At 36.3% G+C, this 23,166-nt stretch overlaps 2 protein-coding genes across 3 annotated transcripts in view; one reads left to right on the top strand and one right to left on the bottom strand.

Moving 5' to 3' along the window:
• Positions 1 to 1,831: 1,831 nt before the first annotated feature.
• cUnh9orf85 (chromosome Un C9orf85 homolog) lies at positions 1,832 to 7,912 on the bottom strand. The gene is made up of 4 exons (XM_079872816.1): positions 7,481 to 7,912; positions 7,240 to 7,346; positions 7,021 to 7,134; positions 1,832 to 4,831 (listed from the first exon to the last, which is right to left on the bottom strand). The coding sequence occupies exons 1-4, from the start codon at positions 7,580 to 7,582 to the stop codon at positions 4,711 to 4,713; spliced, it is 444 nt and encodes a 147-aa protein (XP_079728942.1). The 5' UTR covers positions 7,583 to 7,912; the 3' UTR covers positions 1,832 to 4,710.
• Positions 7,913 to 7,981: 69 nt separating this feature from the next.
• abhd17b (abhydrolase domain containing 17B, depalmitoylase) overlaps positions 7,982 to 23,166 on the top strand; it is a 15,971-nt gene continuing 786 nt past the window's right edge. The window contains exons 1-4 of one of the 2 annotated variants that reach the window (XM_079872814.1): positions 7,982 to 8,313; positions 10,871 to 11,343; positions 21,366 to 21,545; positions 23,009 to 23,166. The exon at positions 23,009 to 23,166 is cut by the window's right edge and continues 786 nt beyond it. In XM_079872814.1, the coding sequence (XP_079728940.1) occupies positions 10,877 to 11,343; positions 21,366 to 21,545; positions 23,009 to 23,166 (805 nt within the window). In that variant the 5' untranslated portion in view covers positions 7,982 to 8,313; positions 10,871 to 10,876. The remainder of the gene's footprint in view (positions 8,314 to 10,870; positions 11,344 to 21,365; positions 21,546 to 23,008) is intronic. The other variant, XM_079872815.1, reaches the window with a different exon arrangement.

Genomic DNA, 23,166 nt, shown 5'->3' with positions numbered 1-23,166 from the left:
GAAAGTGCTTTTGAAATGTTTTGTTTGGTTGTGCTAATTTATATGAGAATGAAATAAATGAGAAGGACTTCCTATAGCCTTTGTATGTTTGCAAAGATTATGAATGAGAACTCAGTACATTATTTTCAAATGACAGTAGATTCAGATTATTTTATTTAATGCCATGTCAGCATTCAAAGCTATTTTCATGGCAAAAATGCAATTACAAAAATACAAATATCATATAAATACAATAAAAACAAAACAAACAAAAACAGCAAGTTGTATTATAAAAGATTTTTAAAATTAACATATGATAAAAAAAATCTAAAACCTTTTCAGGCATAATCTTATTAAATATGTCCTTAAGTGAAGTCAGTAAGTCCAGGACAATCCAATAAAATATGTTTGACAGATAAGGGAATCTTACAAAACATACATAAAGTTGGGTCTTCACCTTTAAGCAAAAAGGGTCAAACTTGTATGACCCATATGACATCCGGTGTAGACCACTTGATCAAGTCTAGTTTTAAGAGTGATAAAAAGTCTGTTTGTTATTTCCGGATGAGTTTCATACAACTTATTATTCTTGCACATATTCCACTCTTCTTGACACTTATTTAATATGTATCGATTAATAATCGGTCTGATATCTGAGGGAGGAATTTCACATTCATTAGCTTCCTGATTAAGAGCTTCCTTGGCAGCTGCATCAGCTTGTTAATTTCCAAGTCCAACATGGCCTGGAACTCAGCAAAAGATAATACTGAAGAACTGATTTAGTAGATAATCCACTTTGGTTAAGATGCAATCCACTAAAGGATGATACATTTTTAAAGTGTCCATTGCTTGAAGGCAAGATTTCAATTCTGTAAAAATTATAGAATCCTTTTGTTGTGTATTTTCAATATGTTCCAAAGCTAAAAGTAAAGCACGTGCTTCAGCAGAGAAAATTGAGCACTGTTTTGGAATATGGATTCCATAGCGTTGATGTCCAGTCACCATTGCTGCCGTTACACTATTTTCCACCTTCGAACCATCAGTGAACATTGGTACGTGAAAAGGGAATTGGTTTCGTCTAAATACTGCTGTCTATATACATTTGGTCACTCCTTTCCTCTGATGAGCCAAATCCAAATTGATATTAGGCTTCTTTAATTTCCAGGGAGATATAGAATTGAAATGTATTTGGTTTAAAATGTTCACATTTATATTTAAGTTCTCCAAATGTGGTTTAATATGAATACCAAAGGATCCGATGCTTTTAGGTTTGCTCTCATACAAAGGAGTAAATTGTGTGTTAAAGACTGTAGAATAGGCTGGATTGGTTTTATTTGAAGTGAAGGTTCATTGGCTTCAATGTACAAACTTTGTACTGGCGAAGTTCTAAATGCTCCCAAGGCAAGCCATATTTATGATGTACTGAGTCAAACATCTGCTTATATGATTTCAGAGTCAATTATTATTCTTCCATAGTCCAGAAGGGAACGGATTAGTGTTCTATAAAGTCTCAAAAGAACAATGTAATCTGCTCCCCATTTTGTTTTTGCCAATACTTTCATTATATTCATAGCTTTAAGACACTTGTTTTTTATTGTTACTTCCTTAACAACATGAATCGGTTCTCTATTAAGGAAGAGTTCTGGATCATGATGAAGGGATCGCTGGACACAGAAGTGGGTAAAGACTATTTTTGATTAGAGAATTTGAATCCATTTTCAAATGACCACTGATATATTTTGTGAATACATAACTGCAGTTGCCTTTCAATTGTACTCATGTTCTTCCCTCTATAACAAATGCAGAGATCATCCACATAAAGGCTGCAGAATATATTAGGTCCGATGATATTCTCAATGCTGTTTATTTTAATGCTGAAAAGAGTGACAGAGAGAATGCTTCCCTGAGGAACTCCAAGTTCTTGTTTGTGAATATCCGACAAGGTGTTTCCTACTTGGGCTTTAAAACATCTGCTAGCCAAAAAATTTGAAAGGAAGATGGGTAATCGTCCTCTAAAACCCATGTGGTAAAGATCTTTAATGATTCCATATCTCCATGTTGTATCATATGCTTTTTCCAAGTCAAAAAAGACAGCGGCAACATGTTCTTTTCTAATGAGACCATCTCTGTTATAAGTTTCCAGTCGGATTAATTGATCCAAAGTGCACTTTCCACGTCTAAATCCACATTGATAATCACTTATTTGTTTCTTCGATTCCAGTGTCCAAACAGGTTGATTATTTACCATTCTCTTCATTGTTTTACAGAGGCAACTAAGAGCGATTGGTTGATAGTTATTTGGAGCTGTATGGTCTTTTCCTGGTTTAGGTATTGGGATTACAGTTGCTTCTTTCCAGGAGGATGGTATTTGTCCAGAAGACCAGATAAAGTTGAAGTTATCCATAAGAAGATAATATACTTCGGGGTATGTGCTTTAAGAATTGATAGTGAATTTTGTCTGGACCCAAATGACAGCACAACCGATGAATAATAGTTATTTTAACACAACAATTATGATTAGTGAACTTTTCAAAAGAGTTGTGGTCATGTGGTGACTCTTTCATCAACATTAATAGGCTCTTTTATGTCTTATAACAATTGCCATTTCATAATCACTTACTCAGCAATAACAGTGTCCATGGAAAGTTGAATGTACAACACTTGGGCCTACAGGATATCACAGTCTCATCTGACACAGTCAACAAGTATTATAACAAGAAGACAAACACTTAAACTACATACAACAGACAAAAAAATAAAAGGCATCGTAATGATACAGAATAAAACAGCATGTATTGTCCATTGCACATGAGACCTGCTCTGAAATGAAGTTACATAATCGCCTGTACATAGCTGATCTTATTCAGTAAGTTCTGCTATTGAGGTGAAAAACAGTCATTGACAGCATTTTCACTTTCCCTATGGCTTATATTAACTTGGAAAAAGAATTAAAAAAAGAAATGAAGAAATCTGTGCACGCAATGAGTTTGACGAATAGTGAAGAAGATGGTAATGTGGTCAGACATGTGATACTGGACTAGCCTCTTGCTTCATTACATGTGCATGGTTAAACAGCATTACATAAATCCAGGGTTAAAGGCTACAGTTTCTTAAATATTCCACTAAACAGTCTATTTTTGGATCCTGTTCTTACACTCATGTTATTAACTTCTCCAGAACTTTGTCACAGGTGGTTCAGAATGATGCCGCACAAAGGGTGAAACAGACTATTCTTGTTTAAGTTCCTTAAAAATCATGAGTTTCTCCTAAAAATCTTGAAATAGTTGACTATGATCTCACATAACCACTGCGATCACATGGTGATTTAACATGTTACTTGTCACTCTTTTTTTATTCAGAGAAGTTATTCTACAGATCTGTGTTGGTCTTTAACTACTACTTTATGTACTTACAAAAAATTGTTTTAGGCGCAATGTACCTGTTGTGTTCATATTGTATTGCGATTAATTGGAAGTTGGAATTAGTTAATGGAATGAATATGGCTTAAGGTTTATATCAAATTATTATTTAATGCTCATAATGATATGCAAGAGGATGTTTTAAAAAAGCTATAAAAAAACAATAAAAATCAGACAGCGAAACAGAAAACAGGACAAAGGTGGTGTAAATTTGTGCTGTCTAAGCAGCATGTCAACATTTGCTTGTAGGTTGTTTATTAAATGGACCTGTTCCATCAGTACTTTCTGTTTTTCCATTTACATGAAGACTGTGAAGACCAAATGTACTTAATATAAACTCTCATTCTCATTCATAATAGATAACATGGATGGCACTGTAAAAATTATTGTAATTTTAACTGTAAAAGACTGAAAATGGGGCAATAAAAACCTGTTCATTGGTTATAGTAAGAAAAACTGAAATAGATCTAACCTAACATTGTGTAATTTTACAGTAAAATACTGTTAAACGTACTACTTTCTGAAGTAAAAAGAGCAATTCATCTTGTCAATGAAAAGATGTAAACTGACTGACCTGAATTCCCTGTGACGCTTCAAATTTGATGGTTTTAATTTTGTTTCTTCGTTTTTTGTATCATTTATGCACATTAGGGTTTTATTACATCTTATGTTGTTAAATGAATATTTATTGCATTATTTTAGTGTCACGTCATGATGTTACCATGACTGTGTTTTGTATTTGTGTGCATGACACTGTGTTTTCTATTTATTAGTATTATTTATTATCAACTTGTAGAAAAGCTACTTGTGATGAACATTTTACATGTGTTTTTCTCTGTACCACCAGTATTATGATGTTGGATATCAGTTTAAGTTAAAAAAACAAAACAGATTTAAGTAGCAAAATGGCCTTGCTAATTCAGAAGGAAAGGGCTGTTGGATTTACCTTTTTTTGAAAGTTAGGTTGTTCTGTAAATGTTAATTTTAACTGTGTTTTTTTTTATTATTCCGGCAACAGCTTCTTCAGTGCGCTTTTAATGATTTTAAAGAAACATCTACTTAAAAACAAGAATGAGGGTTAATTTCTCAGTTCCTTCTAGATCATAGCAAGTGGTCAAGATGGGGGAAAAAACGATCATTACAGCAAACAGGAAAACATCTCCTGGGAGTCTTTCCCCAATTAACAGCAGGTGAACAGGTAAGCAAATGTCCAATATCCAGCCTCTTTTTCCCTTAGATACAGTGTTCTTGGGTTTAGCGGTTTGCTGGTAATGCATACAGAAGATGGCAAATGTTAATTCACTTCGGCTTCTTAATCACTATCAAATTCATCATTGTTAGTGCCAATGTCATTGAAATCTTCATCCTCCTCATCCTCATCTCTTTTTTCCTGCCCCTTTGCTTCTACCTCTCCTTCCTCCTCCTGGTCAAGCCTTAAAAAAAAAAAAAAAAGTATTGAATTCTAAGCACAGCAGTGAATTCTTAAGCACACTTAATTTGTCCCCGTAAATAGTTCAATACACTTCAACATATATACACAACAGATTTAAGTTAAAATAATCTTATTACTAAAGTGTCTCTAATAATGCAATGTTGAAGGAATAACAGAGCAGTGAGTAGCCTGAAATATATGAATATCTTGCTGTAAAAACAATAAATTCACCATTTACTGTATATGTCCACAAGATGGCACATGTGCTGCACTGAACAAACACATTTTGTTGCCATAATGATGTATAAATTGTGCTAAAACTATTATTTGTGAATTAATGTTCAGCTTTTCTTTTTAATAAATCAACTTATTTTCAACCTATTTACACACTGGTCACAGACATGCAGATGTACCTTTAATTTCCCCAAGCTGATTTCTTACCAAACCCCCCCACAGTCATGTTTCAGGCCATTTCAAGTTTGATTTTTACATGACAAAGCGGTGATATCTAAGTGGCAGTTGTTTGTTTACTTTTTAATTAGTCTTTCCATTAACGCCATCACTGTCTGATTATACGGTGGCCGAGAGAGAGCAACGCACTGCGACTGAAGAAAACACATGCAAATAGAAAAACACCCGCAAATTAAGAAAACATCTTCATCAGTTTCACAACACATGTGTGCTTCAAATACTCAAAACACAACCAAATAAAGAAACTCGCTGCAAAAGTTCACAACACAACCAAATATAGAAACGCACTGCAAATAGCACAGACCACAAAGGAAATGTTTCAAGGGGACCCCAATTTAGTGACGAACACGGCTGGGACGTGCTTACAGCTCAAAGTCTACTTTATTTTATTATGATTATTTTTATTCTTATTATTAGCAAAACATAAAGAGATGACGTTTGTGACATACAAGTTTGTATACAATATACAAAATGTTAACAATATGTTCAATGTCATCAGAATACTAATGAGAAAAGAACAATGAGCTGAAAACTAAAATAAATGAAAAAGATAGAGAAAAAGACCATGAGGGAAAGATGTTAATCTATACATCAGTTACATTGTACAAATGTTGTCATGTTATGTTTAAATAAGTTTCATAAGAAATGTTAGGTAATGCATGGTCCAAAGATGAGATGGAAAGTTTTCAAGTTGAGACACTCACACACAGATAGCCTATATAACGCATATTTTAAAAACCTTTTTGTATAAAATGTATATTTATTTGCAACAGTTATGTTAACAGCAATAATAATATATTTCTGGCATTAACAGTTATTCAGTTGATGGACATGGTGCTGCGTTGTCATGGGAACATCCCAGGTGAAAATAATGAGGAAATTACGTTGTATTTCATTGCTCCCTTCGGCAAGCGCGTTCCAAACGGCTAACATAATGGCACACAAGTGCCCTGCACCCTCCAATGTCCCACTTCAAGGGCTCTGCCATCTGCCCTTAGAAGGGAGTAGGACATAGGGATGCTCACAAGCAATAAGTATGTCCCAGCCGGGTTCGTCACTTATTGGGGTAACCTGGAAACGTTTCCGCTGTGGTCTGTGCTATTTGCAGTGCGTTTCTGTATTTGGTTGTGTTGTGAACTTTTGCAGCGAGTTTCTGTATTTGGTTGTGTTTTGAGTATTTGGAGCACACATGTGTTGTGAAACTGATAAAAGATGTTTTCTTAATTTGCAGGTGTTTTTATCCTGCGATTTGTCGCAGGAACCAATCATAACCGATAATATCCAATCAGAGCGCGATGGAGGCATTGCCTCCTCTCACGTGACTTTCCCCCATTCATTCTCAATTACCCCCCATCAAACTCACAGCATGCTTTTGGGGATCTGTTAAAAGGAGTGACTTTTACACTTTTTAATGTCACATTTTGTAATATTCACACTTTTTTATTTTGTGTAATATCGATTATTTTCTCATCCAGTTTTTTTGAGACACTGCCTCCCTTGCCTCCTCAGAGCAAAAACACCAGATAGATAGATAGATAGATAGATAGATGTTACATGATGCAGTCTGAACTTTACAGTTAAATATTGCAGGGCATGTTTTAAATATTTTCTCAAGTATTTACATTACGTAAATATAGATTTATACTAAAGTAGTGCACTATACCAATTTGCACATATTTGTACATACATGATCTGATGTTTCAAAAAGAATCTACTTACGGAATAACAATCTCTTCCTTCTTTCCACATTTGGCACAAAGTTCCAACTTTAGTGCACATGGCTTACACATGACATGATAGGCATCCTTCACTGTTTTCTGAAGACACTTCACACTAAAAAACAACCCCACAGAAACAACATATTCATAAGAGGTTAACTGTGGAAGAGTTTATTTGCCTATTATCCGTTACTATGCAATAAATCCTCGCTCATCTCACCATTTTCGTAGCTGTGTAAGGGGCTTGTATTTGTTGTACTTGACTTTCCACTCCAGCACACCTTTGCAGTGCTGGCAAAGACCATCATGAACCTTTGTTTTGGCTTTCTGGAAACAGAAGAATGCATACAAATTCAAACAAAATACACGAAAAAATATCTTAAACGTCGCAAAAGCAACAAAGCTGATATTATATAAACGTTAAATAAGAAACTACACTGTTTATTTTAGCACGAGCTTACCTTAACTTGTGCGCTTGCACCGTACTTGTCATTTTTGAAGGCAATTAAATTCTGGTGTTTTTGGCCTCGCGAACGGGAAACATTACCTTTTTGATTGCTCATTTTAACGTTAAACCATATGAACTATATTAACGGTAACCGTTTAAAACGCCTAAACAAGAAACCGCGTGGCTTCACACGTTTTAAAGTGACTGTAATAGACGCAATGCGAAAATAGCGGAAGTAAATAGCAATTGGTTAATGCTTTTCAACTTCAAACCGAAACGAAAGATTGCTAACTTCACAAAGCACGGCAAACGTTAAAAATGTTTAGCTCTATTTAATTCTCAACAAAGTTAGCATTATATAGAGTTATGGATAAATAACGACAAAATCATTAATCAACTTGTTCTTGTGTTTTCGACATCGTCCGTGTGCAGAGAGGACGCGGGTGATTGGTCGAGCATATCTATCCATTAATCTGATTGGCCAATAGAGCTTTCAACGTTGACGTTGATATCCGGCATTCCGCAAGAAAATCAGAAGAAAGCCAGCGTTTGGCACTGGGCACGCGTTGGTGAGAGATGAGATCACCCGTACCGGACGGATTAGATTAGGTATTAACGTTACGGCCGTATTAACACATTCAGCCTTTGATTTCGTTTGACTATTAAACAGTGGCCACATGTTGACAAGATCGGACGGACTAGAGGCAGGTTTTGATGGACTCTTGATCTGGCTAAGGGGACGGAGTGATCTGTTAAAGGGAATCTCTTATCTGACTCATCTAATACTGCGACTTCACCAGATCAAAGCGTTTCTGCACTCACCAACCTCAAGACCTTCTAACACAGGTAATTAGCTGACCAAGCTAACAAAATAGCTTGTTTCAGCCTTTTCAGTTAAACTGTTACACTCATTAAATAATGTAATTAATATGTTAACTAAGCTTGTTTCAGTTAGCAAACACTTTTGATTCAATTGAGTTCAGTGTCATTGTCACTGATACCTTCTAAATATCATCTTGTAATATCTATGTAGATCTTAATATCATCTTGTAATAATTCTGTAGATTATTATATCGAATACTTAAGTTGTAAATATATATATATATATAGTGTGAATAACAAGTCTCTAATGCTTATTTGAATATAAATTCATGTGGGCCAAGTGTCTGTTTATTACTTAAGGGGAAATAGGCTAATCTTTAAAAACCTTCTAGTGAGTGAAATAACAGGTTCTTGTACCCCCCACCCCCCATTTGACCTTTAATAGTAATGCTAAAAAGATTAACCTCAGCTAATTATTTGGGATGTCGTGTGTGATATGTAATATTGTGATGATAATTTTAGTCCAAATGCCCCAAACAAGATGGTTTCCTGCTTAATGAAATTGAGGGTGGGGATTTGCTTATCATGGGTCAGATCCTGGGTCTGATTCACAGTGTTTTTTCCTCTCTGCTACCAAATCCTATGGTCTGCCAGTAAATTTAGAATATTGTTAAAAATGGTTCTTTTGGTACTAAATTAATGTGGTCACCTACTTGGAGTTCATAATAAGGTGGTTAAGTGGTTTCAATGAAATTCTAGACAAATGTTTGGAATATTATGAAGCAGTGTTGTGAATTACTGATGGTATGTTTCTCAGGTTTGTAAAACATTGGCTATAACAAAGGAGCCTAGCCTAGAAACCAAAAAATGAGGGTGTTTTTCAGCTGTCATGACATATAGAAAAAGTGATCTGATCAATGATAGCACACATCAAAGCTAACCTCAGGGTGAAGTCTGAGAGTCATTATTAAAGACATCAAATTAGCACTAAGATAGGGTGAATATTGTTAATAACATTTTTTGTTAATGAAATCTGTTTAGTTTCATCCCAGATACTGTTAAGTTTGTATTTTTTTTTGTATCCTAATAGTGTGGACTTTTAATATTGATTTACTTTAAAGGAGAACTCCGGTCAATTTTAACATTGAGCTCATTTTTTTGTACATTTGGAGTGCTGTCAATACAGAGAACAACGACAAAAATCGGTGTTGCCTACACCGAGTTATTCTATTTTTAAAATTTGCACCCTGTTGACTTCAATAGGGCAAGTAGTAAGCCTGCTTTTTAGCCTCTTAACATCCTTTAAGTGTCATTACAAGTGCACAGAAAATGTGAGTGATTCCTTCCGAGTGAACACGGGTGGATCTGACTGCAGTAGATGTGAAAGATATTAATAAAAACGAAGTTAATTCAGCCAGCGCTCATACCTTTGTTTACATCCTGTTTTCGGTGGAACGCCATAGTAATCGATTGTCGAGTTCACGCGCGTGATCATTGGTAACTAAACCTATGCGCGTGAACTCGACAATCGATTACTATGGCGTTCCACCGAAAACAGGATGTAAACAAAGGTATGAGCGCTGGCTGAATTAACTTCGTTTTTATTAATATCTTTCACATCTACTGCAGTCAGATCCACCCGTGTTCACTCGGAAGGAATCACTCACATTTTCTGTGCACTTGTAATGACACTTAAAGGATGTTAAGAGGCTAAAAAGCAGGCTTACTACTTGCCCTATTGAAGTCAACAGGGTGCAAATTTTAAAAATAGAATAACTCGGTGTAGGCAACACCGATTTTTGTCGTTGTTCTCTGTATTGACAGCACTCCAAATGTACAAAAAAATGAGCTCAATGTTAAAATTGACCGGAGTTCTCCTTTAAGCTACATGGAATAAACAATTTAAGGACATACTCACCCATTGTACTGATCACAACATTTCTGTCAGTTCAGAATCAGAATCAGAATCAAAATGAGCTTTATTGCCAAGTATGTTTACACACACACAAGGAATTTGTCAGTTGAGCTATAAGAGGTCTGCATATATTTACTCATCTTAAGTAAACTATTAGCCTATGTCTTCATTGGGTAAATACATTGTTTGTAAAATGCCAACGTCTCATCTTACTATGCAGATTCAATCTTGATGCTTCACCTTTAAAAGTGTAGTTCACCCAAAAATGTATAAGTCATAATTTAGAATTTTGTTGTTTTAAAGCTGTATGACACTCATTATTCTGTGGAACACAAAATAAGATATATATATATATATATATATATATTTTTTTTTTATTATTATTATTCTTTAACTGTTTGTTAAATGTGAGTGTCCACAACATCAGTGGAGTTCAAAACAACATTGGGCACCCTTTTACTTTAATTTTATAAAAATAAAAAAAGATTTAGAAGATATTGTTCAAAATATCTTATTTTGTGTCCCTCAGAAGAAAGCCATACAGGTTTGAAACGACATGGGGTTGAGAATTTTCATTTGAGTGAAGGATCATTTTAAGACAAACATTTCTATTTTTTGTGTTTCCACCCCACTCATTTTCCAATCTGCTGTGTTGTTCTTCTCAAGTGAAGGATGAATCACCTGTCATTGAGTGAGCTGTGTTGCCTTTTCTGCTGTCCACCATGCCCGAGCAGAATAGCCTCCAAGCTGGCCTTCCTTCCTCCGGAGCCCACTTACACCCTCATATGTGACGAGAGCGGTAGCCGCTGGACCCTCCACCTTTCTGAGCGTGCGGATTGGCAGTACTCTGCCCGGGAGAAGGACGCCATTGAGTGTTTCATGACCCGGACATCTAGGGGGAACCGAATCGCCTGTATGTTTGTGCGATGTTCTCCCAACGCTCGCTACACCTTGTTGTTTTCCCATGGTAATGCTGTAGACTTGGGTCAGATGAGTAGCTTCTACATCGGCTTGGGCTCCCGCATCAACTGCAACGTGTTCTCCTATGACTACTCTGGTTATGGGGCAAGCTCAGGAAAGCCTTCAGAGAAGAATTTGTATGCTGATGTGGACGCTGCCTGGCATGCACTAAGAACAAGGTGAGAGAGTACACCTGAAAGCCACTTCATTCGGATAGTTGTTTGAGGCTTTTCACAAACAGACTGTTTCTTCTGTTGTCATCATCAGTTGTGTTTATCAGGTTTGCTTTTTGTTTTTTGTCTCTTACATCACATTTCCCCATCTGAAGTGGCCTCTTACTACACTTCCTAAATAGAATGACTCTATTCAGTAGTGGCAGTAAGAGTTTTTTTATGTTTGTAAATATTGCAGTTTAAAAACATTTCTATTGTAATATAGCCTACTTCAAAAATATAATTCACATTTATTTGTATAGAGATTTTCACAATACATATTGTATTATTCTTCATAAGAGGCTGGATCCAAACTGGAGCTTGCGTAATCTCTAGATACCCAGAAAGCAAATTGAAAATAATTAGCATAGCTGCTGTTCATAACATTTCAAGCAATAGATAGTCATGCGCATTTGATCTGATATAACTGGAGTGTAACGTTATGAGATGCTTGGCTAAAGAGATGTCTTTAATCTAGGTTTAAACTGGGAGAGTGTGTCTGAGCCCTGAACATTATCAGGATTCTAGAGTTAAAAAGTCAAATATGAAAATGCTCTCCCTCTTTTAGTGGACTTAAATATCCAAAGTACTACCAAAAGTCCAGAGTTTTGAAACCCTAAAGAGCATGATGGGTTGTAGTGTGACAGAAGATCAGTTAAACACACAGGAGCTATACCATTTAGGGCATTATAGATCAGTAGCAATACATTGTAATCGATACGGAACTTAATAGGTAACCAGTGTAGCAAAGAGATGATAAAATTGGGGTTATATGATAATATTTTCTTGACCTGGTTAGAACTCTAGCAGCTGCATTTTGGAATAACTGTAGCTTGATTATTGAGGACGCAGGACCACCTAGTAAAGCACTATAGTAATCTAGTCTAGAGGTCATTAATGCATGAACTAGCTTTTCAGCATCGGAAACGGATAATATTTTCCATAGCTTAGCGATGTTTTTGAGGTTGAAGAAGGCTGTTTTTGTAACATATGAAATATAATTTTCGAAAGATGAGTTGCTGTGTAATATAACACCAAGGTTTTTAACTGTAGAGGATGAAGTAACAAATGCACATTGTACTCTAAGAGATTCTGTGTACATGTTTTTGGTCCAATAAGTAATACCTCATTTCTTATTCAAATTTAATAGAAAACAAATACTGGTAAGATTTATCTGTCAATTTGGATAATTTAGAGATTTCATCTGGACATGATGAAATAACTGAGTTTCATCAGCATAACAGTGGAAACTAATTCCATGTTTACTAATAATATTACTAAGGGGAAGCATGTATATTGAAAATAGCAGAGAGCCTAAAACAGACCCTTGGGGCACTCCATCATTTACTGGCGTTAACTTGGATAATTTCCCGTTTAAATAAACAAAATGAAATACAATTTTTTTTTCATAAATATAATTGTTTTGCAAAAAGGATCACACTTGAGCGGAACTTGAACACTTGAACTTTTTCTAGTTTTTTCAGACATAGGCTAAATGGAAGATTTGAAATTTGGATCTAGTTGCGGTTTCTTAATGAGAGGCTTAATAACAGCCAGCTTGAAGGGTCTTGGGACATGACCCAGAGTTAGAGACGAGTAGGTAATGTTGAGAAGGGGCTTTTCTGCTACAGGTAACAACTCTTTCAGTTGTTTTGTGAGTATGGGATCTAATAAACATGTTGTTGGTTTCTTTAGCTCTTCCTGTCATATAGTTGTAATGCACTGCAATAATTAATTCTTGTGATGGCAAAGCTGAATTCTCAGCAGCCAATACTTTAGATTTCAGTGTCTCATGATTTTTCAGAGAACTTATTTGCTGCTAAAGAAACATTTCTTATTACTATGTATGAATGTTGAAAACAGTTTTTTTTTTTGTGGAAACCATTAGTCTTTTTCAGGATTCTTTGATGAATAGAACATTCTTAAGAACAGAACTTTATTTAAAACAGTAATCGTTTGTAACATTATGAAAGTCGTTTACGGTCAATTTTATCAAGTGATCATTCAAATTCTCATTTACTGCAGTAAATGAGTACGGTAAAGTCCCCCCCCCCCCCCCCCCCATTTAAAGCACTTGTGCCACGTTTCTTGTTTTTAGTGTTTTGCTTTTGCAAATGGCAGGCAAGTTAAATATAGTCTAGCTTTTAAAAACATGTCTTGAGTTGAGACCCCTGCATTCTGTCCCATTGACTTTAAAAATACTTCTCAAGGAGCTTTTGTCCTTTGTTCTTGTCCTTTTTCCGTCCTGCGCCTTTTTAAACGCAAGAATGCTTTGTGTGAACAGCGTTTAAAACGTGTCAAGTGAACCTGACACCATTCTATTTATACACAGCAACCCCCCAACTGGTCGATTTAAAAAATATGTCGATTTGAATATCCCAAATACTACCCATTCATATTCCTATGGGTCTATAAAATAATTACACAAATGTTTGAATATCTAGCCGGTTTACTCTGCTTTTGGTCTTTGTCCATGTGAGTTCCTAGGGCTTGGGGGGTGGGGGGGGATATTTAATATTGCCTTTACCCCTTGAATCCCATCCCCCATCTGCGTGTCCTGTGTCCTTGGCAATGGACTTATAATGTCAAGAGTCATGTTTTGTTTCAAACTGCGGTTGTATTTAGATTTTTGAAGAGTGCAGCAAAGGAAAGTTTAATTTCCTCATAGATAGCTGAATTACACTAACTCAGACCTCAGATGGCTGAAGTGTTTTGTTTTTTTCTCCCAGTGGCAGCTATTTGAGACACTGTGGACATAGAGAAACTATCTCAAGGCCGTTCACTGTATCATGTGCCCTAAATTCTTATTTGTCTTTCCGTACATGTGTGTCATCTGGGGTTACTGGTCATGAGAACTTAGTTCTGTTAATTGCTTGTACTTCGATGTAGCAAGATTTTGCATTTTCGTCGTTCTTGCAAGAGGGAGAATAACATGCAAAATGGCTTTGTGTTCGTGACCACAATAATGTTTTGGGTTTGGGTGTGTGTGTGTGTGTGTGTGTGTGTGTGTATAACAGCCGTGTTCTGTGTCTGTGTATGTGTGCATGCATGCATGCATGCATGTGGTGTCAGAAAGTACAGCTGATGCTCTCTAACACAGTCCACGCTGTTTGACAAGTCATATCCCTGAGGGTTAGGTCGTACCTCATGAAGCAGTCCCACGCTGTTCTTCTGGTCACTTTCAATGTTCCCACGCATTGCCATATCAGCCACAGAAGATGCATCAGGCCATCCCACACAAGGACACGATTCAGATTACAGTGCAGATAAACTAGTCTGACTGCCTGCCACTCTGAAGAATATAACTTTATTGTGTGTTTATGTATATATTTGGGTAAGGTGTTTTATGTGTTTTGAGAGAGGAGTAGGAGTAAGTAGGCTGGCCCATCCAAATCTTCTCTTATTGCTATAAAACTGTGGCCCCTGCTGGGAATTTTTTTTCTTTATTCATAGAAACACATTTTTTAGCTTGGTAGGTCACCATTGTATGCAGTTCTTTCCCCGCCATTTCTGGAGGATAATTGGCATTTTAATCTCATTTTGTCAAAGATGGCCAGCATTGCCTGTTTTTTATTATTAAATTGTGCTCAAATAGAGGATCGTGAGAATCCAGATTACAAATTGTGTTTTTACAGATCTCCAAACCTTTTATTTGGAAAAAAGGCTGTGGTGTGAGGGCCTTTTTTTTTTTTTTTTAAAGAACATTTGTGGAAGGAGTCTTTGGGCTTTAAATGTTTCACTGCAGTATAGTGTTTTTAAAGGCACATATTTCTGTGTTTGTGTGAGGGCTTTGGGTTTTCATCTGCTTTTCAGTTTTTGATGGTTTAAACATCCCTCAAAAATATAATCTTCCAAACAGCTAGCATAAAGTGCACCTGCCTTTAGATGTCTGTTGAAAATATTTGCCTTGGAAATTCTCCATCTGATCTCAATAGACTAGAGTGCTTATCAGACCATGCTGATTGACTCTGCGAGGCGTGCAACAAAGCTTTTTTTGCTCGTCCCTTTGTTGAGTGGCCAACAAAATATGATTTCTAATCACAAAAAAGCAGCTTTTACATCAGGTAGCAAGATCACAGTTTTGAATGTCTGTTTACTGAGTTCATTGATCACTCTGTCTGGGTTTATGTCAGACATACTGAATTTCTGTACATGATTCTTCTTATTACTTATGAATAAATGGACATTAAATGTTGATTTGACTTTTATCATGTGAGATGAAATCCATGAAACTAAACACTGCAAAGAAACTGTATAGTATTGGAAATCAGTTGTCACAAAGGTCAGATTATTCAGTCGACTTTATACAAAAATATTGAAAATTGTCTATTATTATTTAACCTCCTTGAACTAGTAAATCATTTTTAGGTGTGTATAACAATATTGAAATTCTGGCTGATGGAAAAACTAATAATTTTATTTTGTGTTATGGATGATATCGTAAAGGTATACTATACACAACATGTTAAACATGTTACTTGTGCATAGTAACTCACTCCAACATGTGGTTTTTAAAGCCACAATAAATTATCAGACAAGAAATTGGTTCTATCCATCATCATTTGTTGACTGGATTTTGAAATGTGCGTTTTGAACTCAAAAATGAATGTGAGTTTGCAGTCGTTTGGGGCGGGATTTAAATAAATGTAATGATTGGAGAAGTCCGGCATAGAGAGAAGTCTGTCATTTTCTGTCTGTCATTTTCATTAGAATTTATGTTTCCAAAAAAAATTAATGGGATACATGGATGAATTAATTTTGCTAGTGAATTTTTATTTCATGCAGGAAAGCATAGTGCATAATGCTCTTAAGAGTTAAACTTTTGCCGTAACCTATTACTATTTTAATATGGTGCTAGATGATGATCTATCTCTTAAAATAGGTGTAAACAATTAAATATCCAATACCGATACATATCCCAATTCCCAAAGATTTCCCAATCAAGCTTGAAGTATATAATGTTCATGTTTTTGCGAGAGCTCAAGTTCATTCCCAGCCACTGCTACAGGCAGCATTGCCTTGCTTAACCACAGCAGAGAATCATTATGAGATTGTTTATATTGTGTAATGTTAGTGTAGGACAGCCACACCTTTCTGTCTGTTCAGCCAGGTGAGTCAGTGTTGACACATCAGGTGGTGTTGACGCACGTACATAGACACTAAGCATTTACAAGAAGAGCGGATGGCACTGGGAACTCCAGTGCAATATTTTGCCGCAGCCTGAATTACTCGACTTGGGCCGGGTTCATATCTAAGGGGTTGGTCCGGATAAGACCATCTGTTATCACAGCTAGCCACAGCTAGCCACAGAAACATGTGTGTTTCATATAGGTATTTGCAACCAGACTTGTCTTGGTGTATGTAAACTTCTACCAAACAGAACCATCTGGTTTCGTCTTCAAAACAGTAAAACGGTGATGTGTATTGTCTTCCAAGTCCAAGAGTCTGAGAACGTTCCGGTGAAAGGAAGAAGCAAAGGAAATGGCTTTTGTCTGCGAGAGAATTTCCCCCCTCAGAAGACGATGACTGTGATGTCATAAAGGAAACGCCACGGCAACCAGCAGTAGCATTTGTATTGAATGAGACCTCTGTGCCCTCCTTCCTCCTGAAGTGATATAATGACCGTTGTGCTTGAGTGTTTTTGGGCTGAGGGCTGAGAGGGGCTCACTCGAGAAGCCTGTGCGAATTTAGTATCCGTCTTTAATGGAGCGCAGCTCCCTCTGAGAGGTGAGGGAGGGAGGTGCCAGCAGCCAGTTCTCCAAGTCAAATATTGATTGGTTGCCTAGCAACTGATTCCCAGGGAGTCCTGGAGGGACAGGCCCGATTGCAGTCATGGCAACATTGTCTACCCAGGAAGTAAAAAATAACTTCCTGATGGTGTCACACAGCAGGTTTTTGTATCTATAAGTTTATCAGTGTAGACTTGCTGTCAGCCAGCTGCTATATTAAATTAAGAAAGGTAGTCTGGTAAATGTTATTGTTTATCTGAACAATTTATGATTTGTTGTCAAGGCAACAAATAGTGCTGATTTAATTTTCTTATCTTTATAGCCAGTATATTGAGCAGCTTGAAATGAAATGGATGTACTTCATTTACTGTTTATGAGTACTCTAAATCATTAGGTCGTTGTGACGTTCGTCTGTTATAGGACAACTTAGTTTGAATAAACGAGCAGACACTGATTAGCTATTTGATCGCCTAAATTAAAAAAAATAAAATTAATATTTGTGTAGTGTTCAATGTTGTTATCGATGGAGATACGTGGAGATACGTGGATGGGGTATTATTTCATCCGCAACCACATCGCAAAACTCATCATCCGCACCAACGTTTTTTGACCAAATTTCAAAGCCGCACCTGCCCGCCATCCACTGATTGTTTTGCGGTCTATGGACGATGCAGTGAAAAGCCCTTGTCTGTTCTAGAAAGGATGCAGCAAAGATATTTAATGCTAATGTATGAGGCATAGGCCTACGCTGAGTTTCATTCATTTACGATGAGATGCGCTCTAGTTCACAATGCAATGCAAGTGAACACGGCGCACCGGCGCCTCCATGTCATGGTTATTATATTGTCATTTGCTTTTTATTTATTAAATACATGCAATTGGTTGGTGAAACATTTATTAAAATTAAGATACAATTTGTACAAAACGAAATTCACTTTAAAGAAAGGCTTTTAACAATGCAATGCAAGTGAACGCAGCGTGCTGGCATCTCAATGTCACGATTATTATATTGTCTGCTATATTTGCTTTTTATTTATTAAATAGGCTACATGGTTGATTTTATAATTTATACAAAACGAAATTCGAAATTTCTACAAAGAAAAACTTAATGAAGTGGTAAAAATCATGTCTGACGATTTACAAAACAAAACTTGCGTTGGTACTTGGCAAAGAATCAAATACAGTTGGAAACGACGTAGACCATTAATGACACAGACTGTTAACAATTGTTTTTAATTAGTGTTTAAACATTCTCTATAATAAAAAATGTTTGTAAAAAATATTTTAATAACACGGTTTTGCCGGTTATAGAGATCTAATGATGGTGTTCAACTATAACCGTCGGTCTCACGGTTATATACTAACCGTCACACCCCTAGTGAGTGCTTTGTAATTTGTCTTTATATTAGGTATATTTATTTTATGAGAGGCAGTTCAGTTGCAAATGAGAGATCGCTCCACAAATGCAAATTCATCAGACAGCAAAGAACGATACAAGTCTTTTTTTCATTTGACTTTTTCATCTTTGAAATGATTAAACACTGCAAACAGATGATGGCAATGTAGTTTTCAACTGCTTTACATGATGGGAAAAAAAGGTGAAACCTTAAGAAGCTTCTATCAAAAGCTAAACCATGAAAATGTTTTACTTTGTATTGTAGAACAGAGGTTGCACGGACCACATTTATTCGTCAACCATGATCGCAAACAATATGCTCAATAATCGTGTTTGGATTTATTACATGTTGTCACAGATTTAGTATATTTATTAGCAGCAAATCGCACATGAAGGAACACAGACTGGCTGTATGACATTTCAAACAGAATTTCACAATGAACATCGCTAAACTCTAATGTATATGTTTGTCACTTGTCAGTTCATCAGTGCTTGTCTGCTGCCAGAGAGAGTGCGTGTGCATGGTTGCCAGATTAAGTGAAACACTGGGCAGAAAATGTGTCCTTTTAAGAGAAATGCTCTAATTGGGGGATTTATTCTCTTGACATCTGGCAACCCCAAGCAGGAAAGTTAGTGGAGGCTTGTTACCAATGTAAGATAATGGAAATGTCAATTAATCAGTGGGGTAAATATTGCAACGATTATTTTTAATTAATCGTTACCACGATTAAAATGCGATTAATCGTGCAGCCCTAATACAAGTCAAATAAAATACACATTTTACTTTAAACCTGACAGACTGGATAACTATGAACTGTTGGATGGCAAAAGCTGCATAAGAATTCTTAAATTCTTGCTTGTTCAGTGGAAAATAATAACAGCATATGGGCTTTAAACAACATGAGGGTGAATAATGAAATCATTTTTATGTTTGAAAGAACTGTTCCTTAAAGAATGCTCTTTTTGAGAATGACTTTGTAGAGTCCATTCTCCTTTTTCTCATCCTTGACCATCTGTTCTGCCTCTCTCCAAAACACATTCCACCTCCTCTCACATGATCACACAGAGTAATGTAGAATCATGTGATTTTTGGCCCTGAGGACAAACTTGATGATTGTATTGGTCTTAACGGCCCATTGTATAATCTGAACAAGATTGAGTTTTTTTTTTTTTTTTTTTTTAAGATGGCATGATTGTGTAGGTAATTGAATGGATGAATTGTAATTCATGATGTGTATACATGTGAGGTCCACTTGTGAATCAGACGCAAATATTTATATTTATTTTGGTCATACAACGACAATTTTCAGTTTCAACTTCAAACCAGTTCCATCACCTTCTGTTTGCCAGCAAGACAGCAGTCAAGCATTACTAGAGAACTGAATGCAACATTCACTGTGTAATTGCACACTGGACAGAGTACAATGTACAGCATAAGTCGATTGATATGTGTTACTTTAGGCTTATCATATGACCTACTTTTGGAGTAATTTCGGTTTACATCTCAGGTCCATGATCTCTTCACCCAGACCTCTCTGTGGCACTGCAGTCAGCTGACTAAGTGATCATGCGCTTTATAATATGGCATGGAATGTGGACACACCGCCTAGGATAACCAGCCTTTACACCATCCTCTCCATAGTAGAAGTGTTTTGATGGTGACATTGTCATTTGCTGATTTAAATACAAATGGTCCTGTACAAGTTTCACTGTACAAGAGAATTGAAACTGAGATTCTTGGATTCTTGACTCACTGGATTCCTTGAAATCATCTGTTCTCATGGCTTTTTACTGTAGACAGTAATTAATTAATCAAGCTACTGTCATCAAGCTCACTTTTTCTCTCCTTAGTTGTTGCTCAGCATACTCTTGAATGCATATTGTATTAAATTGCATGAATATGGTCATGTTCGAGCATACGGCACTCTCACTGAAAAAAGTTTACAAAGAGTGATGTTTTTTTTGATCATCCCTGTTGGAATATATTGGGAAGCCAGAATGTTTATCCATTGTCAGAAAATACATTAGCGGAACTGTCTGTTTTATGAGTTATTTAAAAAAAATGTTTTAAAAATGTTAAAAAAAAAAGTGTGTACAAGTGCGTACGGAACCGTGGGTGGAGAATATTACTGAATACATCATTAAGTTAGTGTTTTTCTTAAATAATCGGTTATTAGACCAGAATTATAATATCAGTGCATACAAAACAAAACGGTATTTACCGTAAGGCTTTATTTGTTAACATTAGTGAACTACATTATTTCACATAAACTAACATTATTAAAATCAAAAGTTGTATCTGTTAATAATATTATTTAATGGACATTACATGAACTAACAATGAACAGTTGTATTGTATTGTATTGAACAAATGTATTGTTCATTGTTAATGTTATTAATTAATAATGACATTAGTTAATAGGACCTTATTGTAAAGTGTTACCAAAAAATCTTCTTATTCTCTTTAAGCAATCACTTGATGAAATGCAGTGGAATAGAGACTGTTGACTGCAAGCAGCTTGACTTGCAGGAATGGTTTGATTTAATGACTTAAATGATTAAATTGTTCTAGTATCTGCTCTTAAATCTTGGCTCACGCCTATGCCTTTTTGTGAAAGTAATAACACTTAAGTTGGGCATGTCATTTGAGGTTACGTAATGATTATGAACAGTCTTTCGAAAGATTCGGTCATTCAATCTAACTGCAAAACACCAAGGCTGCTTCCCAGTTTGTCTGGTTCTAAAAGTGGGTTAAACAACCTGTACTCTTGATTCATGATAATTGTGTTCTGATCTCAGCGTCATCAGTGTAGGTGTGTATGTGCGTCTGTATTTGAACTCATCATTTGAATGTCGTGTTCTAGGTACGGGATCAGGCCGGAGCATGTGATCATTTACGGCCAGAGCATCGGTACAGTCCCTTCGGTGGATCTGGCCTCTCGGTACGAGAGCGCTGCCGTCGTCCTTCACTCCCCTCTGACCTCAGGCATGCGGGTGGCTTTTCCTGACACAAAGAAGACGTACTGCTTCGATGCATTCCCCAAGTGAGTATCTCTATTTTACCAGAGACTCTCCATCTTTTCATAATTCTTCCACCACATTCCCCTCCTCATTTGTCCTGTATCTCACACCTATTAGACACATACTGTTCATGCACTGTTCACACCTTTCTTTCAGCAGCCATGTTGCGGACGAGGCACCTGGTTGGTTCATCCGTTTTCTGCACTTTAGCCATTACTGTTATTGTGTGCCCTCTAGTGACAAATGTCTTCCAACAAGTAGTTCAGTGTTTGTGCACTTGCATTTTAAAACAACAGTTATAATGGATAAACAGTCTGATTTCAGTTGAAATTTATATTTTCATACTTGATTTAAAAATATATTTAAATTTTTATGTAAAAATGTATTAATACAATTAAATATTTTTTTAACGTTTACTACAATTCAAAGGTTTCGGCTCAGTAAGTGTTTTCTTTTAAAGAAATTAATACTTTTATTCAGCAAGGGCACATTAGATTGATAAAAAATACTCATGATTTCCACAAAAATATTAAGCAGCATAACAGGTTTCAACTTTGATGATAATACATGTTTTTTGAGCACCAAATCAGCATATTAGAATGAATTTTTTTTTTTTTTTGAAGGATCATGTGACACTGAAGACTGGAGGAATGGCTGTTAAAAATTCAGCTTTGCCATCACATAAATCAAATACTTTTAAAATATTCTTAATCTTTAATATATTTACTGTTAATAATATCATATTATTGTTCGGACTGTCAGTCCGAATTGGAATCCACATGAAATGAGATTTTTACAAATTTGTTCTGAGCTACAATCATGTGTGGTTCGCATTTTTGGAAATCTGTTTCAGTCTGACCGCTCTGATCGGATTTTCCGTGGTTTATGTCACTTTCTCACGCCACGTAAAAAGTTTCTGCTGCTGCCTTAGAAGACGTAGTAGTCCAGCGCAGCTTTTACATTGCCATGTTGTAAATAAGAAAACATCTGTGTTGCAAACCCCTCCGTGTTTTTGGCGGATACTTACCAATGCAAAGTCATTGCCAAAGAAACCAATGCAGATACGGCATGCTGGAAAACAAAAGAGCGCCTTGCGATACACAGTGTGGACAGTCAATAATTTAGATCAGATTCAAATCGGATACACAAATAATCAGTGTGAACATAGCCTAATTTAGGAACAAATTTCAGCTAGATACTTATGTAGGTTAAACAATTTCTTTTCTTTTTTTTTAGAAAGGGTTTTGTTTTAGGAAGACAAAGAATGTGCAATGGGGTCATTTTTATTACATTTTTAAAGGAAAATAGTGTTCTTTAGATGGCAGTAGAAAATACTGGACATCCAAAGGAGCACTTTCATACCTCAAAATCAGGTTGTTACAATTGCCCTTTGTGTACAAATTACTTCACAAAGCACGTTATGATGATTTAAAAGACACTGTATTGCAGAACACTCTGCTCATGGTTTTTTTTTTTTTTTTTTTAGCATTGATAAAATCTCTAAAGTCACCTCTCCGGTGCTGGTGATCCACGGGACGGAGGACGAGGTGATTGATTTTTCCCATGGGCTGGCCCTGTACGAGCGCTGCCAGCGGCCCGTGGAGCCGCTCTGGGTGGAGGGTGCGGGACACAACGACGTAGAGC

The sequence above is a fragment of the Squalius cephalus genome (assembly GCF_949319135.1).
Source record: "Squalius cephalus genome assembly, chromosome: 5".
Lineage (NCBI taxonomy): Eukaryota > Metazoa > Chordata > Actinopteri > Cypriniformes > Leuciscidae > Squalius > Squalius cephalus.
This window is presented reverse-complemented; position numbering and strand designations above follow the sequence as displayed.